This window comes from Thyridium curvatum, assembly GCF_004353045.1.
Source record: "Thyridium curvatum strain D216 chromosome Unknown NODE_42_length_358865_cov_86.645117, whole genome shotgun sequence".
In the NCBI taxonomy this organism is placed as follows: domain Eukaryota; kingdom Fungi; phylum Ascomycota; class Sordariomycetes; order Thyridiales; family Thyridiaceae; genus Thyridium; species Thyridium curvatum.
Genome location: NW_022156797.1, coordinates 285705 through 306611, shown reverse-complemented (window position 1 = coordinate 306611; position 20907 = coordinate 285705). Strand labels below are relative to the sequence as shown.

The 20907-nt window shown below is 56.3% G+C and overlaps 10 protein-coding genes across 10 annotated transcripts; 6 read left to right on the top strand and 4 right to left on the bottom strand.

Moving 5' to 3' along the window:
* Positions 1–585: 585 nt before the first annotated feature.
* E0L32_007134 (uncharacterized protein) lies at positions 586–2875 on the top strand (the record flags this gene model as incomplete). The annotated part of the gene is made up of 9 exons (XM_031141844.1): positions 586–732; positions 783–815; positions 869–905; positions 967–1002; positions 1056–1204; positions 1270–2268; positions 2323–2606; positions 2669–2773; positions 2833–2875. 9 exons carry the CDS (start codon positions 586–588, stop codon positions 2873–2875), a joined length of 1833 nt encoding a protein of 610 aa, XP_030993959.1.
* Positions 2876–3729: 854 nt separating this feature from the next.
* On the top strand, positions 3730–5088 carry E0L32_007133 (uncharacterized protein; the record flags this gene model as incomplete). Its single annotated transcript, XM_031141843.1, has 4 exons — positions 3730–3774; positions 3883–4005; positions 4145–4858; positions 4939–5088. The coding sequence occupies 4 exons, from the start codon at positions 3730–3732 to the stop codon at positions 5086–5088; spliced, it is 1032 nt and encodes a 343-aa protein (XP_030993958.1).
* A 286-nt stretch (positions 5089–5374) lies between these two features.
* E0L32_007132 (uncharacterized protein) lies at positions 5375–6085 on the bottom strand (the record flags this gene model as incomplete). The annotated part of the gene is made up of 1 exon (XM_031141842.1): positions 5375–6085. The coding sequence occupies one exon, from the start codon at positions 6083–6085 to the stop codon at positions 5375–5377; it is 711 nt and encodes a 236-aa protein (XP_030993957.1).
* Positions 6086–6949: 864 nt separating this feature from the next.
* E0L32_007131 (uncharacterized protein) lies at positions 6950–8518 on the top strand (the record flags this gene model as incomplete). Its single annotated transcript, XM_031141841.1, has 4 exons — positions 6950–6992; positions 7085–8253; positions 8312–8398; positions 8462–8518. The coding sequence occupies 4 exons, from the start codon at positions 6950–6952 to the stop codon at positions 8516–8518; spliced, it is 1356 nt and encodes a 451-aa protein (XP_030993956.1).
* Positions 8519–9703: 1185 nt separating this feature from the next.
* Positions 9704–10297, top strand: E0L32_007130 (uncharacterized protein; the record flags this gene model as incomplete). Its single annotated transcript, XM_031141840.1, has 1 exon — positions 9704–10297. One exon carries the CDS (start codon positions 9704–9706, stop codon positions 10295–10297), a length of 594 nt encoding a protein of 197 aa, XP_030993955.1.
* A 759-nt stretch (positions 10298–11056) lies between these two features.
* On the bottom strand, positions 11057–11581 carry E0L32_007129 (uncharacterized protein; the record flags this gene model as incomplete). The annotated part of the gene is made up of 2 exons (XM_031141839.1): positions 11057–11311; positions 11375–11581. 2 exons carry the CDS (start codon positions 11579–11581, stop codon positions 11057–11059), a joined length of 462 nt encoding a protein of 153 aa, XP_030993954.1.
* Positions 11582–11959: 378 nt separating this feature from the next.
* Positions 11960–13122, top strand: E0L32_007128 (uncharacterized protein; the record flags this gene model as incomplete). Its single annotated transcript, XM_031141838.1, has 2 exons — positions 11960–12035; positions 12284–13122. The coding sequence occupies 2 exons, from the start codon at positions 11960–11962 to the stop codon at positions 13120–13122; spliced, it is 915 nt and encodes a 304-aa protein (XP_030993953.1).
* Positions 13123–13747: 625 nt separating this feature from the next.
* E0L32_007127 (uncharacterized protein) lies at positions 13748–16377 on the bottom strand (the record flags this gene model as incomplete). Its single annotated transcript, XM_031141837.1, has 3 exons — positions 13748–15990; positions 16054–16201; positions 16309–16377. 3 exons carry the CDS (start codon positions 16375–16377, stop codon positions 13748–13750), a joined length of 2460 nt encoding a protein of 819 aa, XP_030993952.1.
* A 2071-nt stretch (positions 16378–18448) lies between these two features.
* Positions 18449–19250, top strand: E0L32_007126 (uncharacterized protein; the record flags this gene model as incomplete). Its single annotated transcript, XM_031141836.1, has 5 exons — positions 18449–18525; positions 18575–18657; positions 18710–18765; positions 18820–18909; positions 18957–19250. 5 exons carry the CDS (start codon positions 18449–18451, stop codon positions 19248–19250), a joined length of 600 nt encoding a protein of 199 aa, XP_030993951.1.
* Positions 19251–20360: 1110 nt separating this feature from the next.
* E0L32_007125 (uncharacterized protein) lies at positions 20361–20597 on the bottom strand (the record flags this gene model as incomplete). Its single annotated transcript, XM_031141834.1, has 1 exon — positions 20361–20597. One exon carries the CDS (start codon positions 20595–20597, stop codon positions 20361–20363), a length of 237 nt encoding a protein of 78 aa, XP_030993950.1.
* Positions 20598–20907: the final 310 nt, after the last annotated feature.

Genomic DNA, 20907 nt, shown 5'->3' with positions numbered 1-20907 from the left:
CGGCAGCCCGACTCTCAAGCAGCGAGCTGTCGTGAGAAGGCGTACGAGAAGGTGGCGACAGAGACTGGAAGTGAGACCGTGTTATAACTGATCTCTGGCCACAGTGACAGAGAGAGCCAGGTGGACTCACTACACCCGAAATTACCTGGCTCCGGTCCGTGGTGTGTGACTCTTTCGACAAGAGTTCTGGGTCTCTTAAATATTTCCTTGCCGCACTATCTGGACCTGGTCTTCCCGTAGTTCGCAGTTGGCTCCTAGACCAATAAGCTTGTTATCTCTCTGTCTCTTTTTAGTCCCATCCCGCGCCTTCTTCTGTTCTGATTTCCTCCCACCTTCAACCCATATCGAGATATCTCCCAAAGGTGCCCGTGTTGTGCGTATTTCTTCTCGAGCATATCAGTGCTGCTGTTGCTCCAGTGGTTGCCAACCTGTGCCTCCAGATCCTCGACCAGTCAATTGCTCTTTTTAGGACAACTACACAAAGTTCGCGCCAATCAAGATGTGTGGCATCTTCGCTTGTCACTGGTAAGGTCCCTGGATATATTTTTTTATTTTTTTGTACCTGCCCCTTGTGGATTGACTCACATGAGGGGCATCACTGGATGCCCCGCCAATGCGACCGCGCGCAACACCACGAGAGCAGATAAAATATGGAAGATGAAGACATTAACGTGGAAACAGTCATCCCGACGTGCAAAAATTCAAGCCGACGGCCCTGAAGCTTGCAAGGGAGTACGTATCAAGCCCGTGCGAAGAGTTGCGTGCAGTCAATTGACCTCGAGAGTGCAGAATCCGTCACCGCGGCCCGGATTGGAGTATGTCCTGACTCACCTCGAAAAGGCTGATCGCAGTCCTTTGCTGACTTTAGATCTCCGCAGGCGGCAACATCATCTGCAACAACACGAGTACGAACCTTCAGCCTACCTCGAATACCGTGGAGGAGTCATACTGATGGTGTGTGTACAGTTCTGTGCCATGAGCGTCTCAGCATCGTCGGTGTCGGTAGGTTTCGCTCCCCGTCTTTTGCGACCAGCACGGAGTCTTACATGAACCAGAGAGCGGTGCTCAGCCCCTGACCAACGCCGACGAGAGTATCATCCTCGCCGTCAACGGTGAGATCTACAACCACCGTCTGATCCGAAAGAGCCTGAAGGAGCCCTACCACTTCAAGACTGCCTCCGACTGCGAGGTCATCATTCCTCTGGTAAGCTCCTGCTTTGGCACTCGCCCGTGTGCAACCAGCTGCTGACGGTACTTGCGCATTCGCAGTACATGCAATATGGCCTCGACGCTCCCAAGTACCTCGACGGCATGTTCTCCTTCGTCCTCTACGACAAGAAGCTCAACCGCACGATCGCCGCGCGCGATCCCATCGGTGTCACCACGCTGTACCAGGGATGGAAGTCTGACCAGCCCGAGACGACCTACTTCGGCTCCGAGCTGAAGTGCATCTACCAGGTCTGCGACAAGATCGAGTCGTTCCCGCCCGGACATATCTACGACAGCTTGACCAAGCAGACGACGCGCTACTTCGAGCCGTCTTGGTGGGACCCCGCCAACGTTCCCAGCACGCCTCTTGACCTCTCGCTGATCCGTGAGACTCTGGAGCGCTCGGTCCGGAAGCGTCTCATGGCGGAGGTTCCGTACGGTGTTCTGCTGTCCGGTGGTCTCGACTCCAGTCTGGTTGCGTCGATCGCGCAGCGCGAGAGCATAAGGCAACGCAAGCTCGCCCTCGAGCAGGGCGACAAGGCCGACAACATTCACACCGAGAACGCTGACAGGGGCGAGGGTTTGGTGGGTATCGATGACGAGAACCACCTGTCCACGGTGGCCTACCTGCCCCAGCTCAACTCCTTCTCCATCGGCCTGCCCGGCTCTCCCGACAACGAGGCGGCGCTCAAGGTGGCCCAGTTCCTCGGCACCAAGCACCACGTCATGACCTTCACCATCGAGGACGGCCTCAACGCGCTCTCCGATGTCATCTACCACCTCGAGACGTACGATGTGACGACCATCCGCGCCTCGACGCCCATGTACCTCCTCTCCCGCAAGATCAAGGCTATGGGTATCAAGATGGTTCTCAGTGGTGAGGGTAGCGACGAGATCTTTGGCGGCTACCTGTACTTCCACGCGGCCCCGGACAAGAAGGCCTTCCACGAGGAGACGGTTCGCCGGGTCAAGAACCTGCACCTTGCTGACTGCCTGCGCGCCAACAAGTCGACCTCTGCCTGGGGTCTCGAGGCCCGTGTGCCGTTCCTGGACAAGAAGGTAGGTTTGACTTAGGAAGCTGGGGCCAATGACACATGACTGACAAAGTTGCAGTTCCTCGAGGTCTGCATGAACATCGACCCTCAGGAGAAGATGATCACCAAGGACCGCATCGAGAAGTACATCCTGCGCAAGGCCTTCGACACCTCGGACGAGCCCGGCGCCGAGCCCTACCTGCCCGACGAGATCCTCTGGCGCCAGAAGGAGCAGTTCTCGGACGGTGTCGGCTACGGCTGGATCGACGCGCTCAAGGACAACGCCGAGCTCCACGTCACGGACGAGATGATGAAGAACCCCAAGCCCGAGTGGGGCAGCGACATTCCCGACAGCAAGGAGGCGTAAGTGGCTAGAAATGGGACGGTTGCTCTCGAGAACTTGCTCGCTAATTGATATTTCGCAGTTACTGGTACCGCATGATGTTCGACGAGCACTTCCCTCCCTACTGCGCCTCGACCGTCATGAGGTGGACGCCGACGTGGTCCAAGCAGACCGATCCCAGTGGAAGGTGAGTTTTGCCATTGGTCATTTGCTAGTGCTTGTGCTGGACTAATACGTTATGAATAGAGCCATCGCTACTCACGTAGCCAAGTACGAGTCCGCCGCGTAGAGGGAGCTGGTTTTCGTGTCAGCAAAAGTTACCATCATGGGAGAGAAGTGGAGGCGTCGAGGGTGTTACCATAGACTCTGCTTATATTGGAAAGAAGGCAATGCTAAGACTGGTGTCCAAGTGTGGCAGAGGTTTCCAGGAACTGTGCAGTTGAAGTTGCCTACTCATATCAAAGTGTGGAATTGGGGACCATAGTAGCACCACCACCTTCTACGAACCTTGCTGCCAGCCTGCCAAACAAGGCCGTGACAACGACGATCTTCGCAAGCCGGAACCTCCATTCGGCAGAGCTCGAGTGGGGGAGGTTCGGGAAATGAGGTTGTTGGGTCGCGTCACTTGGAGCTTGGTAGCGACTGGCGTCTTCCAAAGGGGGCCATCTTCCCCTCCACGTGGACCACTTTGAGCAACGCGCTAGGTCGGATGCAGCATGGCCTGAGGCATCGTGGACACCCGCGGTTTTGCGGGTCGGTTTCGCAGCGCTGGAGCGCCCTGCATCCCCTGCATTGAACTGTCCCCCAGCAAATTTACCGCCCTGGAGCGCCCAGAGCACCCAGAGAGCCCACCCAAAGGGAGCACCTGGGCATTGATTCACCAAGCAACAAGCGCAGTTGCCCAGGTCCCGATCTGAGCCGAGCTCCATCCCTCCAATTAATGCTCTCCAAAACAAATTTCTGCCCCCCAGTCGTGAAGCACCACCTGACACTCCGTTCCTCAACACAACTAGAACCTCGTCCCATCCCCGTCTCTCAAACACACCTCCCGTTTTCCCATCCCCAATTCTCCAGTCCTCTCCCCAAACCAACGCTCTTCCATACCCCTTCTTCGCGTCTTCCTTTCGCATCACATCCATCACCATGTCTGTCCCTGCCTTTGCTGATATCGCCAAGTCGGCCAACGACGTAAGCTGCTAGCTCTTGCTGCCGGGCCGAACCCTCGCTTTTGGGGGGGGAGGAGCTCGGGAGAAATCTCTCAATTGCGGCGCATAGCACTAACAATCCATCCCATAGCTGCTCAACAAGGACTTCTACCACCTGTCCGCCGGCACCCTCGAGGTCAAGAGCAACACCCCCAACAATGTCGCCTTCAAGGTCACCGGCAAGAACAGCCATGAGGGTGCTACCACTGGCGCTGTACGTCATTTTCTCCCCCGGGAGCTCCTATGCCGGAGCTTCGACATTACCCCCCCCCCCCCCCCCCTTACATTGGCGCACGCGCGCCATGACATGCAGGAGAACCACGAAAGCTGACCAGAGACCTCTCGATATCTAGATGGAGGGCAAATACACTGACAAGTCTCTCGGTACATCACCAAAAAAACGCCCCAAGCTCAAGTCGAACCGTAGCGGCCGGAGCCACCTGTACCGGCCTCCGAGATTGACCCTGTCTCGGATCGGGGGTCCCAGCAGTCGCTGGCCCCCGTCGACGGTTATTGACTTGCAACCCGGCTTGGCAACAGTGCTAATGTTTTACCGTCGCACAGGCCTGACCCTCACCCAGACTTGGAACACCGCCAACGCGCTCGAGTCCAAGGTCGAGCTCGCCGACTCCCTCGCCAAGGGCCTCAAGGCCGAGGGTATCTTCTCCTTCCTGCCCGCCTCCCAGGCCCGCGGCGCCAAGTTCAACCTGCACTTCAAGCAGTCCAACTTCCACGGCCGCGCCTTCTTCGACCTCCTGAAGGGCCCCACCGCCAACATCGACGCCGTCGTCGGCCACGAGGGCTTCCTCGCCGGTGCCAGCGCCGGCTACGACGTCAACAAGGCTGCCGTCACTGGCTACAGCGCCGCCGTCGGCTACCAGGCCCCCACCTACACCGCCGCCGTTGCCGCCACCGACAACCTGAGCGTCTTCGCCGCCAGCTACTACCACAAGGTCAACACCCAGGTCGAGGCCGGTGCCAAGGCCACCTGGAACAGCAAGAGCGGCAACGCCGTCGGCCTCGAGGTCGCCAGCAAGTACCGCCTTGACCCCGTCTCCTTCGTCAAGGTTTGTTTCCGAACCCCCAGTTTCTGCGCGACTCGATGCGCGCATATGACGCAGTGTGTGTGTACTGACACCCTGCACAGGGCAAGATCAACGACCGCGGTGTCGCTGCCGTTGCCTACAACGTCCTCCTCCGCGAGGGCGTCACCCTGGGCATCGGCGCCTCCTTCGACACCCAGAAGCTCGACCAGGCCACCCACAAGGTCGGTGCCAGCTTCACCTTTGAGTCTTAGGAGGACCGCCGCAACTCTTGCCAGTGTGGCCCGCCTGTATCGATTAGTGTTGAAGGGAGCATAGGATTGTAGATTAGACGGGGTGATGCATTTCTGCGGCTGGGGGGTGGCATCCACTTCAGTGTACTCGCGCGTAAATAATCACGAATCATATCTTCATTCCATCTCCAAGCTTGGGTTCAGAGGCGCATGCGTATGCTGTTCCGGTTGCTGTCTCTACATGATCATGTGTAAGGTAGGTAAGGTAGGTATCTATGATTGGTACAGTATGTCGTACAGTATGGCTTCATCTCTTAGTAGACCTCTTCTTGTCGTCCCCGTCGGCCTTGGTCGACCGCCACCCGCCCAGCAGGGTAAAGGGCACGAGCACCGAGGTCAGCAGGACGCCGCAGATGGCGAGGAAGCTGCCCGCCATGCCGGCCTCGGGCTGGATCTCGCTGTCCATGCCGGCCATCCTGCGCGCGCGCCTCTCGTCGGCCCGGCGGTGCGTCCTCTCGTGCGCCTCCTTGTCGAAGTGGGGCACGTCCTCCCGGTGGCCGAACGGGTCCTGCCCGGGGCCCATGCCGCCCATGCTGCTGCTGCTCGTTTCCGCGCCGCCGCCGCCGCCGGTGCTGTCCTCGTGCGTGGCGCGGCGCTTCGCGGCCTGGCTGCCCCACCCGCCGCTGCGGTAGAAGCTCGGCGGCGGGCCGGTGAAGGTGCCCCTCCGGCGGCTGAGGCCCGAGGCCGGCCTCGCGCCGGCGGGTCCGGAGGTGCTGTGGTAGGATCCCCTGTGGTGGGGCCCGTGGTGTCCGTGATGGCCTTGTCCGTGGTGGTGGTGCCCGCGGCGCATGACGTCGCGGTCGTAGGCGGCCTTCTTGTCGGCGTGGCCTAGCACCGAGTAGGCCTCGGAGATGCGCATGAAGCGCCGGGGCGCGTGGGGGTCGTGCGGGTGGTGGTCTGGGTGGTGGGCTTTGGAGAGGGTGTAGAAGGATCTGGCGGTGTTGTTGTTGTTGCGCATGGTTAGCCAGGGGAGGAATATTGGAGAGGGAGCAAGGGAAGGGGGGGAGGGAGGCGGGAAAGCTTGCGTACTTTTTGATCTCGGCGTGCGAGGCCTCTGGGTGCACGCCTAGCGTCTCGTAGTGGTTCTTGCCGTCTTCATGGCTGCGAAGCGGTCGGGAGGCGTGGAATTGGCGGAGGAGGAGAGGGCGGTGGTGGTTCTGGAGCGGTCTGCTGCTATGCGGGTGCAGGAAGAGGAGCGGCGGCGGCGGAGGGCACAGGGCCTTGTGCGTGGGAGGGTAGCGAAGTGGCATCCCTCATCCTCCTCTGGGGGGGTGGGAATTGGCTGTGTCCCAGGCCCTTTTGTATGAGAAATTAAACCCGCGAGTTTGTTGTTACCAAGATATGGTGGTCATTGGCGATGGTGTGCGGAAAGGAAAGGAAGGGAGAGTTGAGAGCTCGTTTGGTCGTATCAAGATCGTTGCGATATTCGGCGTTGGGGGCAAACGGTCGAGTGACGAAATCGATACGGGATGGGACAGGGGTCCAGGCCGTGGCACTCGACTGCACTCTGGTGTGTGGCGTGTGGCCTGGTGCTGCAGGTGGTTTTGCAGGGCCAGACGCCACATAATCCCGAACCCCTCGGAGCTAATTAGCGCGCCCTTCCAATGTCACAGCAGAGCCCGGCGAGTAAGGATTTGGTGGGCGGATAATGACGGTAGTGGGGGTGGGTGCTAAAAAAAGAAGTTCGATAAGCCTTCGGGCTGTGGTGAACTTTCTCTGTGTCCTATATAGATTCCGGCGACCACAACTCACCGCCGCGTCGGATTTCCTCTAGTGACAGCTCAGGTCTACAAGTGCTTGCTCTGTGCATTGCAGGTTCAAAATGGCAGCTCAAGCTCCTACGGACGGGCTCGCCAAGCTCTCCGGTACGAATTCCGGCCAGCCTCACCCCGCCACCGTGCACACCAATTTCGTCATATCACCTTGTTTGCTAACACATTTCTTACACACACTACAGTAAAGGAAGAGGCTGCCAACGGCAAGGCCGCCACAGCCTCCGCCGCCAACGGAGCGACCAACGGCGGCGCGGCAGCCGACCACGAAGACGACGACTCGGAGGACGAGGCCGAGAACAACGCCCCCGAGGCGGCCGGGACGGGCGCCGCCAAGAAGAAGAAGAAGAGAAAGCCCAAGAAGAAGAAGAAGGCGGGCGCGGCCACGCAGCAGTCGGACCCGCCGCGCGTGCTCATCTCGCAGCTGTTCCCCAACGACAGCTACCCCAAGGGCGAGGAGGTCGAGTACGTCGACGAGAACCGGTACCGCACGACGAGCGAGGAGAAGCGCCACCTCGACAACCTCAACCCGCAGTTCCTGGTCGACTACCGCCACGGCGCCGAGACGCACCGGCAGGTGCGGCAGTGGGCGCAGAAGAACATCAAGCCCGGGCAGACGCTCACCGAGATCGCCAACGGCATCGAGGACAGCGTGCGCGCGCTCGTCGGCCACGACGGCCTGTCTGAGGGCGATGCGCTAGTCGCCGGCATGGGCTTCCCGACCGGCCTGAACCTCAACCACATCGCGGCGCATTATTCGCCGAACGCGGGCAACAAGATGGTCCTGGCCCAGGACGACGTCATGAAGGTCGATATCGGAGTCCACGTCAACGGGCGCATTGTCGACAGCGCCTTCACGATGGCTTTCAACCCCAAGTACCAGAACCTTTTGGATGCCGTCAAGGCGGCCACCAACACCGGTGTCAAGGAGGCTGGCATCGACGCCCGCCTGGGCGAGATTGGCGAGGCCATCCAGGAGACGATGGAGAGCTACGAGATCGAGCTCAACGGGGAGACGTTCCCGATCAAGTCGATCCGGAACCTCAACGGGCACACGATCGAGCACTACAGCATCCACGGCAAGAAGAGCGTGCCCATCGTCAAGAGTAATGACCAGACCAAGATGGAGGAGGGAGACATCTTTGCCATTGAGACCTTTGGCAGTACCGGAAACGGCTATGTCCGGGACGAGGGCGAAGTATCGCACTATGCCAAGATCAAGGACGCACCCAAAGTAGACCTGAGGCTTTCGTCGGCCAAGAACATTCTGAACGTCATCAACAAGAACTTTGGAACACTGCCTTTCTGCCGGCGGTACCTGGACCGCCTAGGCCAAGATAAATATCTGCTCGGGGTAAGCTCCCGGGAGTCGGGTCCGTCTTTTTTGAAATTCACTGCTGACACAATCTTAGTTAAACAACCTGGTAAACTCTGGCATTGTCGAGGCGTATCCTCCGCTGGTGGACAAGAAGGGCTCGTACACGGCTCAGTTTGAACATGTGAGTCCCAGAACAATGCTGAGCAATATCCTGAGATACGTTACTAACAGCGCTGCGCACCAGACAATCCTGATCCGCCCGACGGTCAAGGAGGTTATCAGCAGGGGAGACGACTACTAGACTTGATCAAGCCGGTGGCTTGATTCTTGCTCAAACACGATCTCATCTCTGGAACATGGATGAGGTGCACGCCACATGCCTGAGCTGTGATGTCAATAGAGCACGTGCTCCTGCGTAGCTAGCTTGCTGGTGATCAAAGCTGTGACGACTCGTAGATTGATTTTGTCCATATCGATAATTCACACAGTTTTGCATCATCGGTGTCATTATTGCATGCCAATCGAGACGGCCCAAGCGTGTGTCATTGACGAAAAGATGGAAGAGCTGATGTCGATCAGGGTCTCTGTTACAGTGCTGAGATCAGCAAGTCACAAGTCAAGTGTCTGGAAGCGTCTGGCATCACGGGCGGGCATACATCACCGGGGTCCACTTCTCCAGAGTTCTGGGCCGCTCAAAGTTCGGAGAGCTGTTTTGGCGTCGCCTTCGCCGGGTGTCCGGGATGGATTTAGGGGGCGTTAGGGGCGCTTGGAGCTCTTGGGGGCTGGTCTTGGGGAGGGGGTTACAGGGGACTTGGTGGAAATAGGGAGAAATCGGGTGGAGGTGATTGGCTCGATGGCCTTTCGCCGCTGCCCCGGCTTTGTCACGTTTGTCACTCATCCCGAGGTTTTTTCATTCTCCCATGCGCGCTAAACCCGATGTGTCGCCGTCCAGCCAATCAGACGCCCGGGACGGCACTGTTGCCACTCTTTTTCCGATAAGATTTCGCGTCTGGGCGTGCCGTGCGTGCCTTGGAAAAATTTCGCCTGTGTCAGTCAGAGCAGGTATCTTTTTTTTTCTTGCTCGCTGGCTGGCTGGCTGGCTTGTGAAATGATAAAAACCTCAGGAGCTCCGCAAAACCCTCCAGATCCCCGACCGACTTCGGGATTCGCTTGGCCGTAAATATCTACGCCCTCTTTTCTTTCCTTTGACCTTTTTTGATCCTAGGAATATTCACTCTCACACAGTCAAAAAGACACAAAAAGACACTGGTCTGTCGATACCATTCTTTGCATTCGACAGACAAAGAGGCCGCGACGCCTCCCAGAATAGAAGCACGCTTACCCGCGGGAAGTCACTTCTTACCCGGACAAACCGCACCCGCGAACAGATAAACCAACGCATCTTTTCTGCCTTTTCGATCCTTTCCTCTCTCTCCCCCCCTAGATCGATCTCAACAAAGCCTTCCTACACACACATACATCCAAAATGAAGGTCTTCTCCAACACCGTCACCTTCAACTACTCCTGGGAGGAGGTCTCGACGGCCAACTGGAGGAAGTACTCTCCCTGGAACGAGAAGTGCAACCACGTCACGGCCGTAGACACCATCTCCCGGACGGTCGACCCGGCCACGGGCATCCTCAAGACGGAGCGCCTCATCACCTGCAAGCAGAGCGCCCCGGAGTGGCTCAAGACCATCATGGGCGGCTGCACCGGCGAGTCGCAGGTCTTTGAGACGTCGTACGTCGACCCGAGCAACAAGACCGTCACCATGGTCAGCCAGAACCTCACCTGGTCCAACCTCATCAACGTCCAGGAGACGGTCGTCTACAAGCCCCTGAACGGCCACCAGACGCAGTTCGTGCAGGACGCCAAGATCACGGCCCTGTGCGGCGGCTGGCAGCGCATCAAGAACTCGATCGAGGACACCCTCGTCACCCGCTTCCACGACAACGCCATCAAGGGCAAGGAGGGCTTCGAGGCCGTCCTCGAGATGAGCAGGAGGGTGTTTGCCGAGGAGCGCGAGCGGGAGAAGCTCCGTGTCATGCAGGCCGGTGGTCAACTCCAGATGGCGCAATGAAGTGCTCACGCGCCGTCTTGAAACAACCGCCTGCATCCACACCTCCCTGTCTTCCTCAAACTCAACAATACGCCTCCGACATTCTACCTCACTCTCTTCCTCATCTTCGACCGTGCGAATTATTACGACCTCTGGCAGGCTGGTCGACCCCCGACCCACAGCCCTGCAGCTATGACTCAAAACTCGCACGCGACAGCCTCTTTTCTTTTCTCCTCTTTGCAGCATTTCTTGCGCAGCGTTCCTGTTTTTACCACATTGGTCCAGGAAGTGTACGACGATGACGGCAGCCACGAACACATCAAAAGTACACTTTGACATTTTACTGTTTAATCTTGCTCTTTTCGGCGCGTGGGGACGGCGGGATACAAAAAATGGAGTTCAAACGGAATGAATACCCATGCATAGACTGGAGCCCTTCTCAATTCGACTTTCAAAATTAAAGAGAGGAGGGGGGCTCCTGGTCGTCTGGAGGCAATAGCCTGGTCACCACTCTCATCATCACAAGATCAGACATCGTCGACTCGGCGACTCGACTTTTAGAGCATAGAGCTTTAGACGAATGAAAATAGAGCAAAGGCTTGAACAAATACTTGACCATCCCCACGGCATGTGAACCTTGATGATGCATCTCAACCCAAGTCATGCTCAGTAATGTGTAAATCTTGGATGGCCAAAGAGGCACAGCTACATGTACTCTTCAAGAGCTCAGATACTAATCGAAATGCAAGACCAAACGCCATGTCCAAATGAGCGAAGCCCTCATGCCTTTTGCGCCTGTCCAGCCATCTTATCGATACATTTCCCCTCATACGTCCTCAGCAAAGCCCTACTCTCACCGTCCAACCCTCCCGCCATGTCGACCCCATCACCGCGGTCCCCGAGTACCTTCCTCACGAAGGCCACAGCTTCATCGTACCTCCGGTAGAAGTACAGCTCCTCCACGGCGTGCAGGACATCCTGCGCCTCCAGCTTGTGCAGCGTCTGGGCCAGGGGTAGCTTGACCGTCTTCCATATCTGCAATCATGTTCTTCGTCAGCGATTTTCAGCTGGTAGAGGAGCAGAGTTCAAGCTTCTTACCTCGCCGTTTTCGAGCTTGACGTTGTACTCGGCCCTCACGGCCTGAAAGTCGGCCTCTGACTGCGCCGTCTTGTCGGCCCGGCTCTGGTAGCCCTGCGTCTCGTTGGCGGTGGTGGTGGTGGTGGTGGTCTTGCTCTCGGAGGATGATGAGTCCTCCGAGTCGGACATCATGCCGATGGCCAGGAGGCCGGACTCGCTGCCGGCCATCTTGGGAAAGCTTTTTTTTTTTCCTGCCTTGGATATTTCCTTCCTAGGCTCCGGGGGCTACGAGATGGCCATATCCGGCAGTCGGCGAGCGCTTCCTAAAACCGGGCTGGTACGCACGCACGTGGAGGAGAATCGAAGATCTGAAAGTTTGACATCACTCGCCGGGGTGGCTAGGTAGGCAGAGATTGCGGCGGGCAGGCGGCAGTGGGGATGGGTGGGTGAGTGGGGTTCTCAATGCGCCAACGGCCCCGGGTCCCGGCCTTGAGAGACATCATCTGCGTAGCTTCTCTCTCAAACCAATACACTATTGACGTTATCTTTTTGATATTCCCCATTCCTTTTAAGAAGTGCCACTCACACCCACACTCCTCACTCGTCATGGAGAGCCAAGTGACCAGGCTGGTCGACAAGGCGTGGAACAAGCTGCTCGAGACCCCGCCGGACCGCCGGTACAGTATGTTCAACTCATGAGAAGTCCCATGCTCACTGACACGGCCCCGTTTTCCGTATATATGCAATTCTCACGGCCATGGGGCTCTTGTGATGTCCGATATAGACAAAGCCTTCCATCTGGGACCCGGCGTCCCAATTCCCAACAACACTCTGCCCCTTAAGTCGATATACAACCTCACTTACACCCAGAGAACTACTCAGAAACTGCCACAAACCATGGAAGCTAACACTCGTAAACCCCTTTCGCAGTGATAGCAATAGGCGGCATCCCCGGTTCCGGTAAGTCCTGGCTCGTTCTTCTCTTCTCATGCACGCACAGGAAGACTAACTCCCTCGCCCTCTTTCCACCACACCAAAAAGGCAAAACCACCCTCGCCAAAACCGTCGTCGACGCCCTCAACGCCCGCCACGCGACCCTCGACCCATCCCACCCAGCCCACGCCACGACCCCGATAGCGGCCTTCGTCCCCATGGACGGCTTCCGTACGTTGATCTCATCCAGCATCTCCCCCTTCTTCCACCCCCCATCCACACCACCAGACCAGACCAGACCAGATCTAACCCCCACCCTCCCATCCCATCCCATAGACCTAACCCGCGCCCAACTCTCCGCCATGCCGGACCCGGAGACAGCCCACGCCCGCCGCGGCGCGGAATTCACCTTTGACGGCGCAGCCTACCTCTCCCTGATCCAGGCCCTCTCCACCACCACCACCACCACCGCTACCACGGTCCGCGCCCCGTCCTTCGACCACGCCGTCAAGGACCCCGTGCCCGACGACATCGCCGTCGAGCCCTGGCACCGCGCCGTCGTCCTCGAGGGCAACTACCTGTGCCTCGACCGCGAGCCCTGGCGCGCCGCCGCCGCCCTCGCCGACGAGCGCTGGTTCGTCGAGGTCGGGCGGGATGTCGCCCGCGCCCGCCTCGCGGCGAGGCACGTGCGGGCCGGCATCGTGGCCACGCTCGAGGACGGGCTGCGGAGGGCCGACGAGAACGACCTGCCCAACGGGGACGAGATCCTCCAGAACAGGATCCCCGTCGACGAGGTCATCACCAGCCGCGAAGACGGCAGCTGGGTGCATGAGTAAAGGAGCTAGTTGTTCCTCCGTAGTGGCGGGCAAGTTGCTGTCAGAGCTCCAGGGGAGCGGGCACGAAAATAACGAGACCTTAATGGGAGCTTCACGATAGACCGCAGAGAGTACAAGAGACTCATGATTATGATTTGATGTGCTATGGTAGAGTAATGTACATAGGGAATCTCATGATAACAAGCAGACTATCAACCCAAATCCCGAATCTTCCTTTTCTGCAAGATCCAGGCCCATCCGGCAAATACGGTCAGAGTCACATATTTGACTAGCCCATCCCTCCTCACAAATCAGTCCAACAATAGGCGCTCCTCGGTCTGCCATAAACTCTGCCCGCTGTAGGATTGAGTGTAAATACTCTGCATGTCGTTCATCGTAGTGGCACTTTTGTTGGTGCCCAAAGAAGAGATGAGGCCGTGATCGAGACCGCGAATGCTAGAATACAATAAGGTTACAGAAAACTCATGGCTGTAGTCTCGCAAGGAGACACGAGTCAAGAGAATCCAATGGCCAGAGAGAGCATGTTCTCTCGCTTGGGGAGGGCCGCAATAGGTCATTGGGGGGATCAGTCGACGCGCAGGCCCGAGAAGACGGCGGCGAGTTGGTCCTGCAATACAAGTCAATACTACTGGCTCCGAGGAGTTCCATGGAGAGAACCTGCCATATATGTAGTAACGCCCGTGAAAGCATGCCCATGCCGGATCTCTACATTCGGGTCCGCCCATCGCGACTGGCCAAGTCCCCTGCCGCCAGGGTGCGAGTTGACCGAGGCGTCGGGGGTGGTCGATACATCCACAAGCTCACCCACTTCGTGCTCCGTCGAGGAGCTCCTCTCGGTTGGTACGGATCGAAGCTCATAGCGTGAGTCACACAGACGGTCTTCTCCAGTTGGCATGCGGTTGTTCGGGACCTCGGCGGCAGGTTGTTCAGTGCTCGGAGTGTCATCTGAACTAGACCAGCCCTTCGAGCCCCAACCTGAGACAGGGGTCCTAGAAGTCTCCGATCTATCGACATACTCTATGTTATCCTGGTCCCTCGTGGATGTGGCTGGGCCGACAGAGATAGGAGGAGGGCGGACCGGCGGTCGACGAACTAGGTGCATCCTGGAGAGGGTGTCTGGCGGGCAGACCGCATCGGGGCGTATATCAAACAATTGGGCTCGTGAATACGTTCGTCGCAGGCTATCGATGAGGGTGACGATAACCTCGATGGCCTCTTGCTTGTCCTCGTCAGTGAGGTTGTCGTATTCCTCGTTGTTTGACATCATATACTGCTCGGCGACAGTGGTCTTGGCGATTTCCACCAGCGTCTCCTCCGGCACGTGCTTGTCCTTCTTCATCAGGAGCCTCGAGAAGATCTTGACCTTCTCCCGAAGCTTCTTTCTCAATGCCATCAAAACGTCATAGCCTGGCGAAACATGGGGGTTTTGAGGCTCCAAGATCTCGCCAGGGGCGGTGTCAGGACTGGCAGTATCGACCGGTGAAATGACTAAAGATGATGCCAGAGATCCGTTGAGAGACTCTAGATCCTGTGTGTAAGCAGAGCTGGGCGCCTGTGGAAGGACAACACGAGGCATATCGTCGTCTTCGAGGTTGACCAGGGTTGGCCGCTCGCCATTGAAGCTCTCCGGGATTTCGATGGAGAGTCTAGAAGGAATAGCTTCTCCTCCAAATGCCTCTGCCGCATGTCCCTCAGAGCTTGCACCGCCAACAGGACTGGCTCCGGAAGCGAGGGAAAGAGATGGCTCGCGGCCAACATTGGCCGTGTTAGCAGTGCCTCCAGTTGTGGGCAAGGTAGGATCGTCGTCAAGGGGGTCGCTCTCTTCCATCTCAACCACTTCGTTCGTTGCCGGAGCCGATGCGGCGATAGAAGTTGACACGGGCTCGCCTGCGTCAGTAGGAAGGGTGTCAAGGCCCGAGGTTTCTGGTGTTGGGTCTGTCGAGGTCTCTTCAGGAGGAGCAGCTGAGATCTCTCCAGAAGGTGCAGCTGGTTGATTTTGACTGGATGGAATTCTAGGCTCTATAATCGCCTCAGCGGTGGAGTTTCCCTGCTCGACCATCGTCTTGGATGCCGGAGGCTCTTGGAGCAACTTCATAGTGTCAACGTACTCCTTTAGAGTTCGCTGAGAGTCAAACTCAAGAAGACAGGTCAACTGCGGCAGGCCGCTTGAACGGTAGAAGATTGAGAGCTCCTTTGAGCTCGCCGAGTAGTCAAAAATGGCGACGACAGCTATCTTCAAGTACGGCTGGGCACCTTGATAGATGTAGCAGAAAGAGATGTCTGGCTGTTGGCCGCACAAGAAGACTGTACCAGAAGGTCTCGAGTCTCTATGCTTAACAATTCGAATATCTGCACGGAATACGATGTTGGATAGCTCCTCTGCCGGGTCTGTTGTAGACCCCGATGGCGGTTGGTTCTCCAAGAGACCATTGCCTGCCAGTGAGCTCGCGGGCTGGAGGCGAATGCCGGCACGTGAAACCCTAGGGCTGGCTGCCGCACCCCTGGACATCGAAACCCGTACAGTGTTGTTGACCGGGCTCATGTCTACCAGTTCGTCGCCATCATGCGCCATGCCACGGGTCATGAGAGGTGTTGGTGGTCTTCGTCTGGGCCCCTGGTTCGGCATCGAGCTACGCTGGGCTCGAGTCTGGGCCTGCTGCCGGCCATTGCCCCTCTGACGGCCGTTTCGTGACTGTACATTAGCGTTCGAATGTCCCATTGTTGCGTGCTGGGCTGCCAGTCGGCTTGATACCCGGCTTGAGAGTTGGAACTGGTTCCTTCGATCATGAAGCCGACCTCCGCCGAGAGTGTCAAGTCCCTCAACGACCTGGGCATCGTCATCTTGGAATTGACCCTGTTCGATCGCAGCTAAGGAGCAGTGAGCAGGTTAGCAATGTTTTAGAACAATTTGCCAGACTCGGACAGACGAACCTCTCCATGCGCTCTGCACCGGAGCAGTTCTCGCAATCTGGTTTAGAGCAGCATGAAAGCCAGCTCCTCGCCCGGAATTCGCATGAGGGTGATTCTTAGGCCGGTCATCCATCGGCAACTGATCTTGACGATGACATCCCAGCTCTTCCTATGGGACCAAGTATTAGCTAGGGACTGAGGCCTTTGACTGAGCCAGAACATATGGAGAAGTGCAGGCTCGTCGTGATACAGCAGTTTATGAAGGAGCTTGCTTACCATCATCGCAGCTTGAACAGATGCCACAGACGGCTGCTGAGCCGGTTCCTGAGCCAGTACCTGAGCCATCGTGATGGCGATGGATCTGCGAGCGCAGACCGTTTCGCGATATCGAGTGACACCTGCTCTGGTGTCGTGTAGATCGGAGAGAGACGCCGACACAAGATTGTGGGTTGTGTCGTTTTGGAGTAAATGGAAGACTGTGGGTTGCACGGTAGTGTACGAATGAGATCCAGAAACAAGGAGGATCTCAAAACAGTACGGATGCTGTTGTCTGGAGGAACAGAGGTTGGGAATACGAAGTTCGGCGAGGAATCCCAAAGGGGTTGGAGAGTCGAGGAATGCAGAAACCAATTCGAAAGCCGCGTTCTGGTAGACAGGAGAAAGTAAGGGTAAGGTTAAGGTCCGCTCAGATTATGATTGATTGGGAAGCAACCCTTCTTCGGGAAGACAGGAAGACAGGATTAGAAGGCGCGCCTTCGTGGTGGAACCGACGTGATACGATGAGAGGAAGGTGCGCCCAGCCCTCAAGATCTAGATCTTGCAGGGCCGGGTTCGAAAAGAATGAGTATTAGAGAACCCTGCTTGAGGGCTAGGGATAGAGAGGAGGGCCGGATGATACTAGGTGATGTTCGTAAATCTCGTGCGGTCTCGCGATGTTGCAGGGGGCCGAGTGGTGGATGTGTTGATGGGGGGCACCAAGATCAAAACACGTCAAAATGTGGGTGGAAAAAGAATTTAAAGCTCCAGCTCAACCTTAAATAGGCGTCTGAGGAGCCAAGTGACCAGAGGTCAAAGAATTGGCGAGGGAACCAGGCACCTAGGGCGTTTGACGAAGAAGGACGCGCCGCGCCGCGCGTAGGATCGTGAGATTGCCAGGCGACGCAGCAGAAGACGCAGCAGCTCCGTCGATGGCGGTCCCTGCGTCGCGGCTCTGGCAACCAAACAAAGACAGCCGGGACAGGGTCAAAAGCGACAAACACTACAAGTATCTCCTTGCATGACTGCCAATGTGCTCTCTAGTCTTGTGGATGCTGGTTCGGCCCCTGGATACCTACCTGGTCACTCACGCATATTGAACTGAGGCCTTTCTCTGCTACATCATTAATGGGCCCATAATGGAACTGGGGATGCCCTTCTTATGTATGTTTGTTGGAGGCCAGCTCTTTGAGAGCAGGGGAGAAATCCGTACCTGGTTGTCCCAAAGCAGCCATCAAATTGAGGGAGGATCATGCCGGACAACGTTGGCCATCACTTGATCAGCGAAGACCTGCATCTCATACCAATCATTCCCATTATCAGCCCAGCAGCATTATTGTAAATGTTAAAATGCCAACAAATGCAGCCCCTAGTTGCTATTTACGATCAGGACGAGGGTGTTATGGTCTTCCGGCTGAAGCAACACGGTTGCTTCTCATGCAATCCACACCAACCATCTTCGAGCCACAAACAGGAGAGCCTGCTCGAACTCCAATTGGAAGTGACGAAAAGATCAACAGCGGTATAATAATTATGTCATTAGTCTCACCCTGGTCCGTTATGCCATGCTTCCGAACAATCAAGGGTGCCGCCGGGCCGTTGATGCGGCTTGCATGTATCATGTTCTGTCTCCTAGGGAGGATAAACGACAAAGAAAAGGGGCCGTTGGAAACAAATGGCTATCTGCATATTCGACTGAGATTCTCTGCAGCTTGCTGCAGGTGTTTGAGCAAACAATTAAGAAGAGACGATTCCCAATTCGGTCTTATCAGTCCGTGATGAGGCAAAGCGAAATCATCCCCTGTGAGGAACATGTTTGGCGTTGAATAAGGTACCTACTGGTGTTCTGCAATCCGCTCTTCTTGTCCCGGGTTCCTGCCGAGGGAGAGATGTGAGACCACCACACGCCATGTTACTGCTATTACATATGCTCAACGTTGCGATGTGACTCTGGCATTTCTGTAATACCAACTGTCAGCACTGTCATAAAACAACCCCAATGTGATCACAATCCTCCAACAGCCTCTCCGCTTTTATCTATTTAAGAACCGTCACCCTTCATCCCCGGTGCAAAGGTCTTTTTCTCTCTTCCATCCTCACTGTGGCCTCGCCAGATCAAAACAACTCGTCAGGGGTTTCAGCATTCCCTCAGAGCAATAACATGCCGGACGAGACAGCCGACAACACCACCCCTTCGGGTCGGTTGGACATCAAGATGATGGAGGCCCGCCTTTCGAGGTAAGTCGCCAGGAGCCTATTCCCAGCTCGCTGCTAACTCGCAATACAGGGCCAACAGGGATTTTTGTCTTTGCTGCATCCGCCAGTTGGCTAGCACGCGTGACCCCATATTCATCTGCATGAATCACTTCAGTAGGCTCACTTCGATCCCACAATCGAACGTCAACTGATTACAATACTCTAGGCGGCAAACCAGGCAGTTGCGACTATTGTTATGCCCGCGATTACACTTGCTACGCTGTGAGTGTTTCCCCGTGTATTCACCGTGCCCTTGATCGCTGCTGACCCTCGTAGGTCCCTCCGAAGCTTAATGAAGCTGCTACCCGCGTCAAAGAAACTGCAATGGCGTTCAGCAGTGTTTACATGGGAACGAACTTCATCGAGGTAGGCATCTTCCCGGTCCTCGTGAGACTGCTGCTGACTCGCCATAGAGAGTCGAATTCAACGCTGCCGTCACGGACTGGATGCAAGCATATGACAGATGGCGTGACGCTGGAAACACGGAGGCCCAACTCAAGATCAACGGAGACTTCAGCCCTCCGTCTTCACGCCCCGCTACTCTGGCTGATCTCGAGGCCATGGAGGAGCGACTGAACCTCCGCCTGGACGGCATCATTGGAGATCTGATCGGAAAATGTGCCTTCTTCTACAACCTCGGTGCTTTGCAGAATGCACCGAAGAAGGCTGGTGATCCGGGAGCTGGTGGTCCGGGAGCCGATGAGTAGAGGAACGTAGGGGCTGTCCGCTACATGGCCGATGTAGAGTCATCCGTTGCTGCGTGTCTCGAGGACTCAGCAGAATGCTGCATTTAGATTGGAGGAGGGCGAAGGACAAGAGAGCCGATACCGGACATACTCTCTCCGCGACTCTCACAACAGAACAGACACGACTTCCTAAATTATCATGAAATCAAGTTCATACCCTATTTCAAGGTCTCATGGCTCGTTGTTGAGTTCCATGAATGGCCTCGCCTTGGTCCGTCCCGTCCCGTGACGTAGGCGCCACATGTAACTCTGTCGCCACCTCAATAAACTGAGACCGTGTTTGTGCATTTGTTCTCTCAAGCACCCACATCGAGCATCCTCCAGGTTTAGCAAACCCAAACCTTTCTCCAGGATATCAACATTGGAATGAGGCTTGTTCCATTTACCCTCTTGGCGGCCGGTGCCGCTGTCACTTCCGCCGCTGCAGTAAGCCGGACGCCGTCGCATGCATGATTGCCCGATCCACACCGCCACTGACTCTTGTTGCCTGCAGATACCGCGACAGCCTGCGATGAACCAGATCGAGTCCATCAGATCGCTGGTGCGATCCCTTCCCGCTGACCCCAACGGCATCTTCCAGCTCGGCCCTGATCATGTTCTGCGGTCTTTGGACGCCAAGTGGGAGGTATTGGCGTCGGTGCAACTGCCTCCAGAGGTCGTCGCCGAGATGAAGGCTCGTGGAGAAGCTGGACAATGAAAGCCTTGCATGTACAGTACTTTTGCAGACGAGGCGATTTGAGTCTATGGTTACTGAGTATCCCATGGAGGGCTGCTTCGTTTACTAAATATCGTCATTTACTAGCATACAGAAGACTCATTTTCACTCATGACCATAATGATAGTACTGGGATTTTGAACGCCCCAATGATCAACTCATTGCGAGTCTTTCTCATTTCAGTCGTTGTATCGCCACGAACAAATAGAGGTATATAGAGTACATTGCACGATCCGAGAAACGCCGGTCCGGTCGTGTCTACCTGAGCCAGGCCCATCTGACTTCCTGCTCTTATGCCGAGAGCATTTCCATAACCCGTTCCCATTCATGACCAAATAAACGAATCCTCGACTTCTTCAAGCCCTGTCAGTCCTTCCGATTCCGCTCATATTCATGTCAGAGCCTTTGGTGGCGGGCTCCCGCAGGCCAGCCGAGGAAGCGTCGCCCTTGGAGATGTCAGACGAGACACCACCGGAGCCGACGTTGACGTTGCGCGCATCCGCCGACTGCCAGTCAGAGGCGACGGGGGGCTGCTCGGGAAGAGGCAGGTTGGCCTGGGCCTTGTTAATCTTCTGCTGCTTGGACTCGGTCATTTCTGTGATGGCATGCGTCAGTATTCCAATGGTTATGTTCGTGATATCTTGTTGCACCTACTGTTTGGAGTGATGCGTGTAAGTGTTTGAGGTTTGAAGTATGGGTTTCTTGAATTTTGTTCGAGGTAGAAAAAAAGAGTTCTACTGCTGTGAATGGATATCAAAATTCCACAAGAAGACACTGATATCCGGAAAGCGAAGCTGTTTATATGGATATGTAGTTATTCGAGCTCACTCTGATGCCAGGAGCTTCTGGTCCGGTCGACGAAATCTTGACGTCACGAAACCGCCATTCAGGGTCCACGCCTGA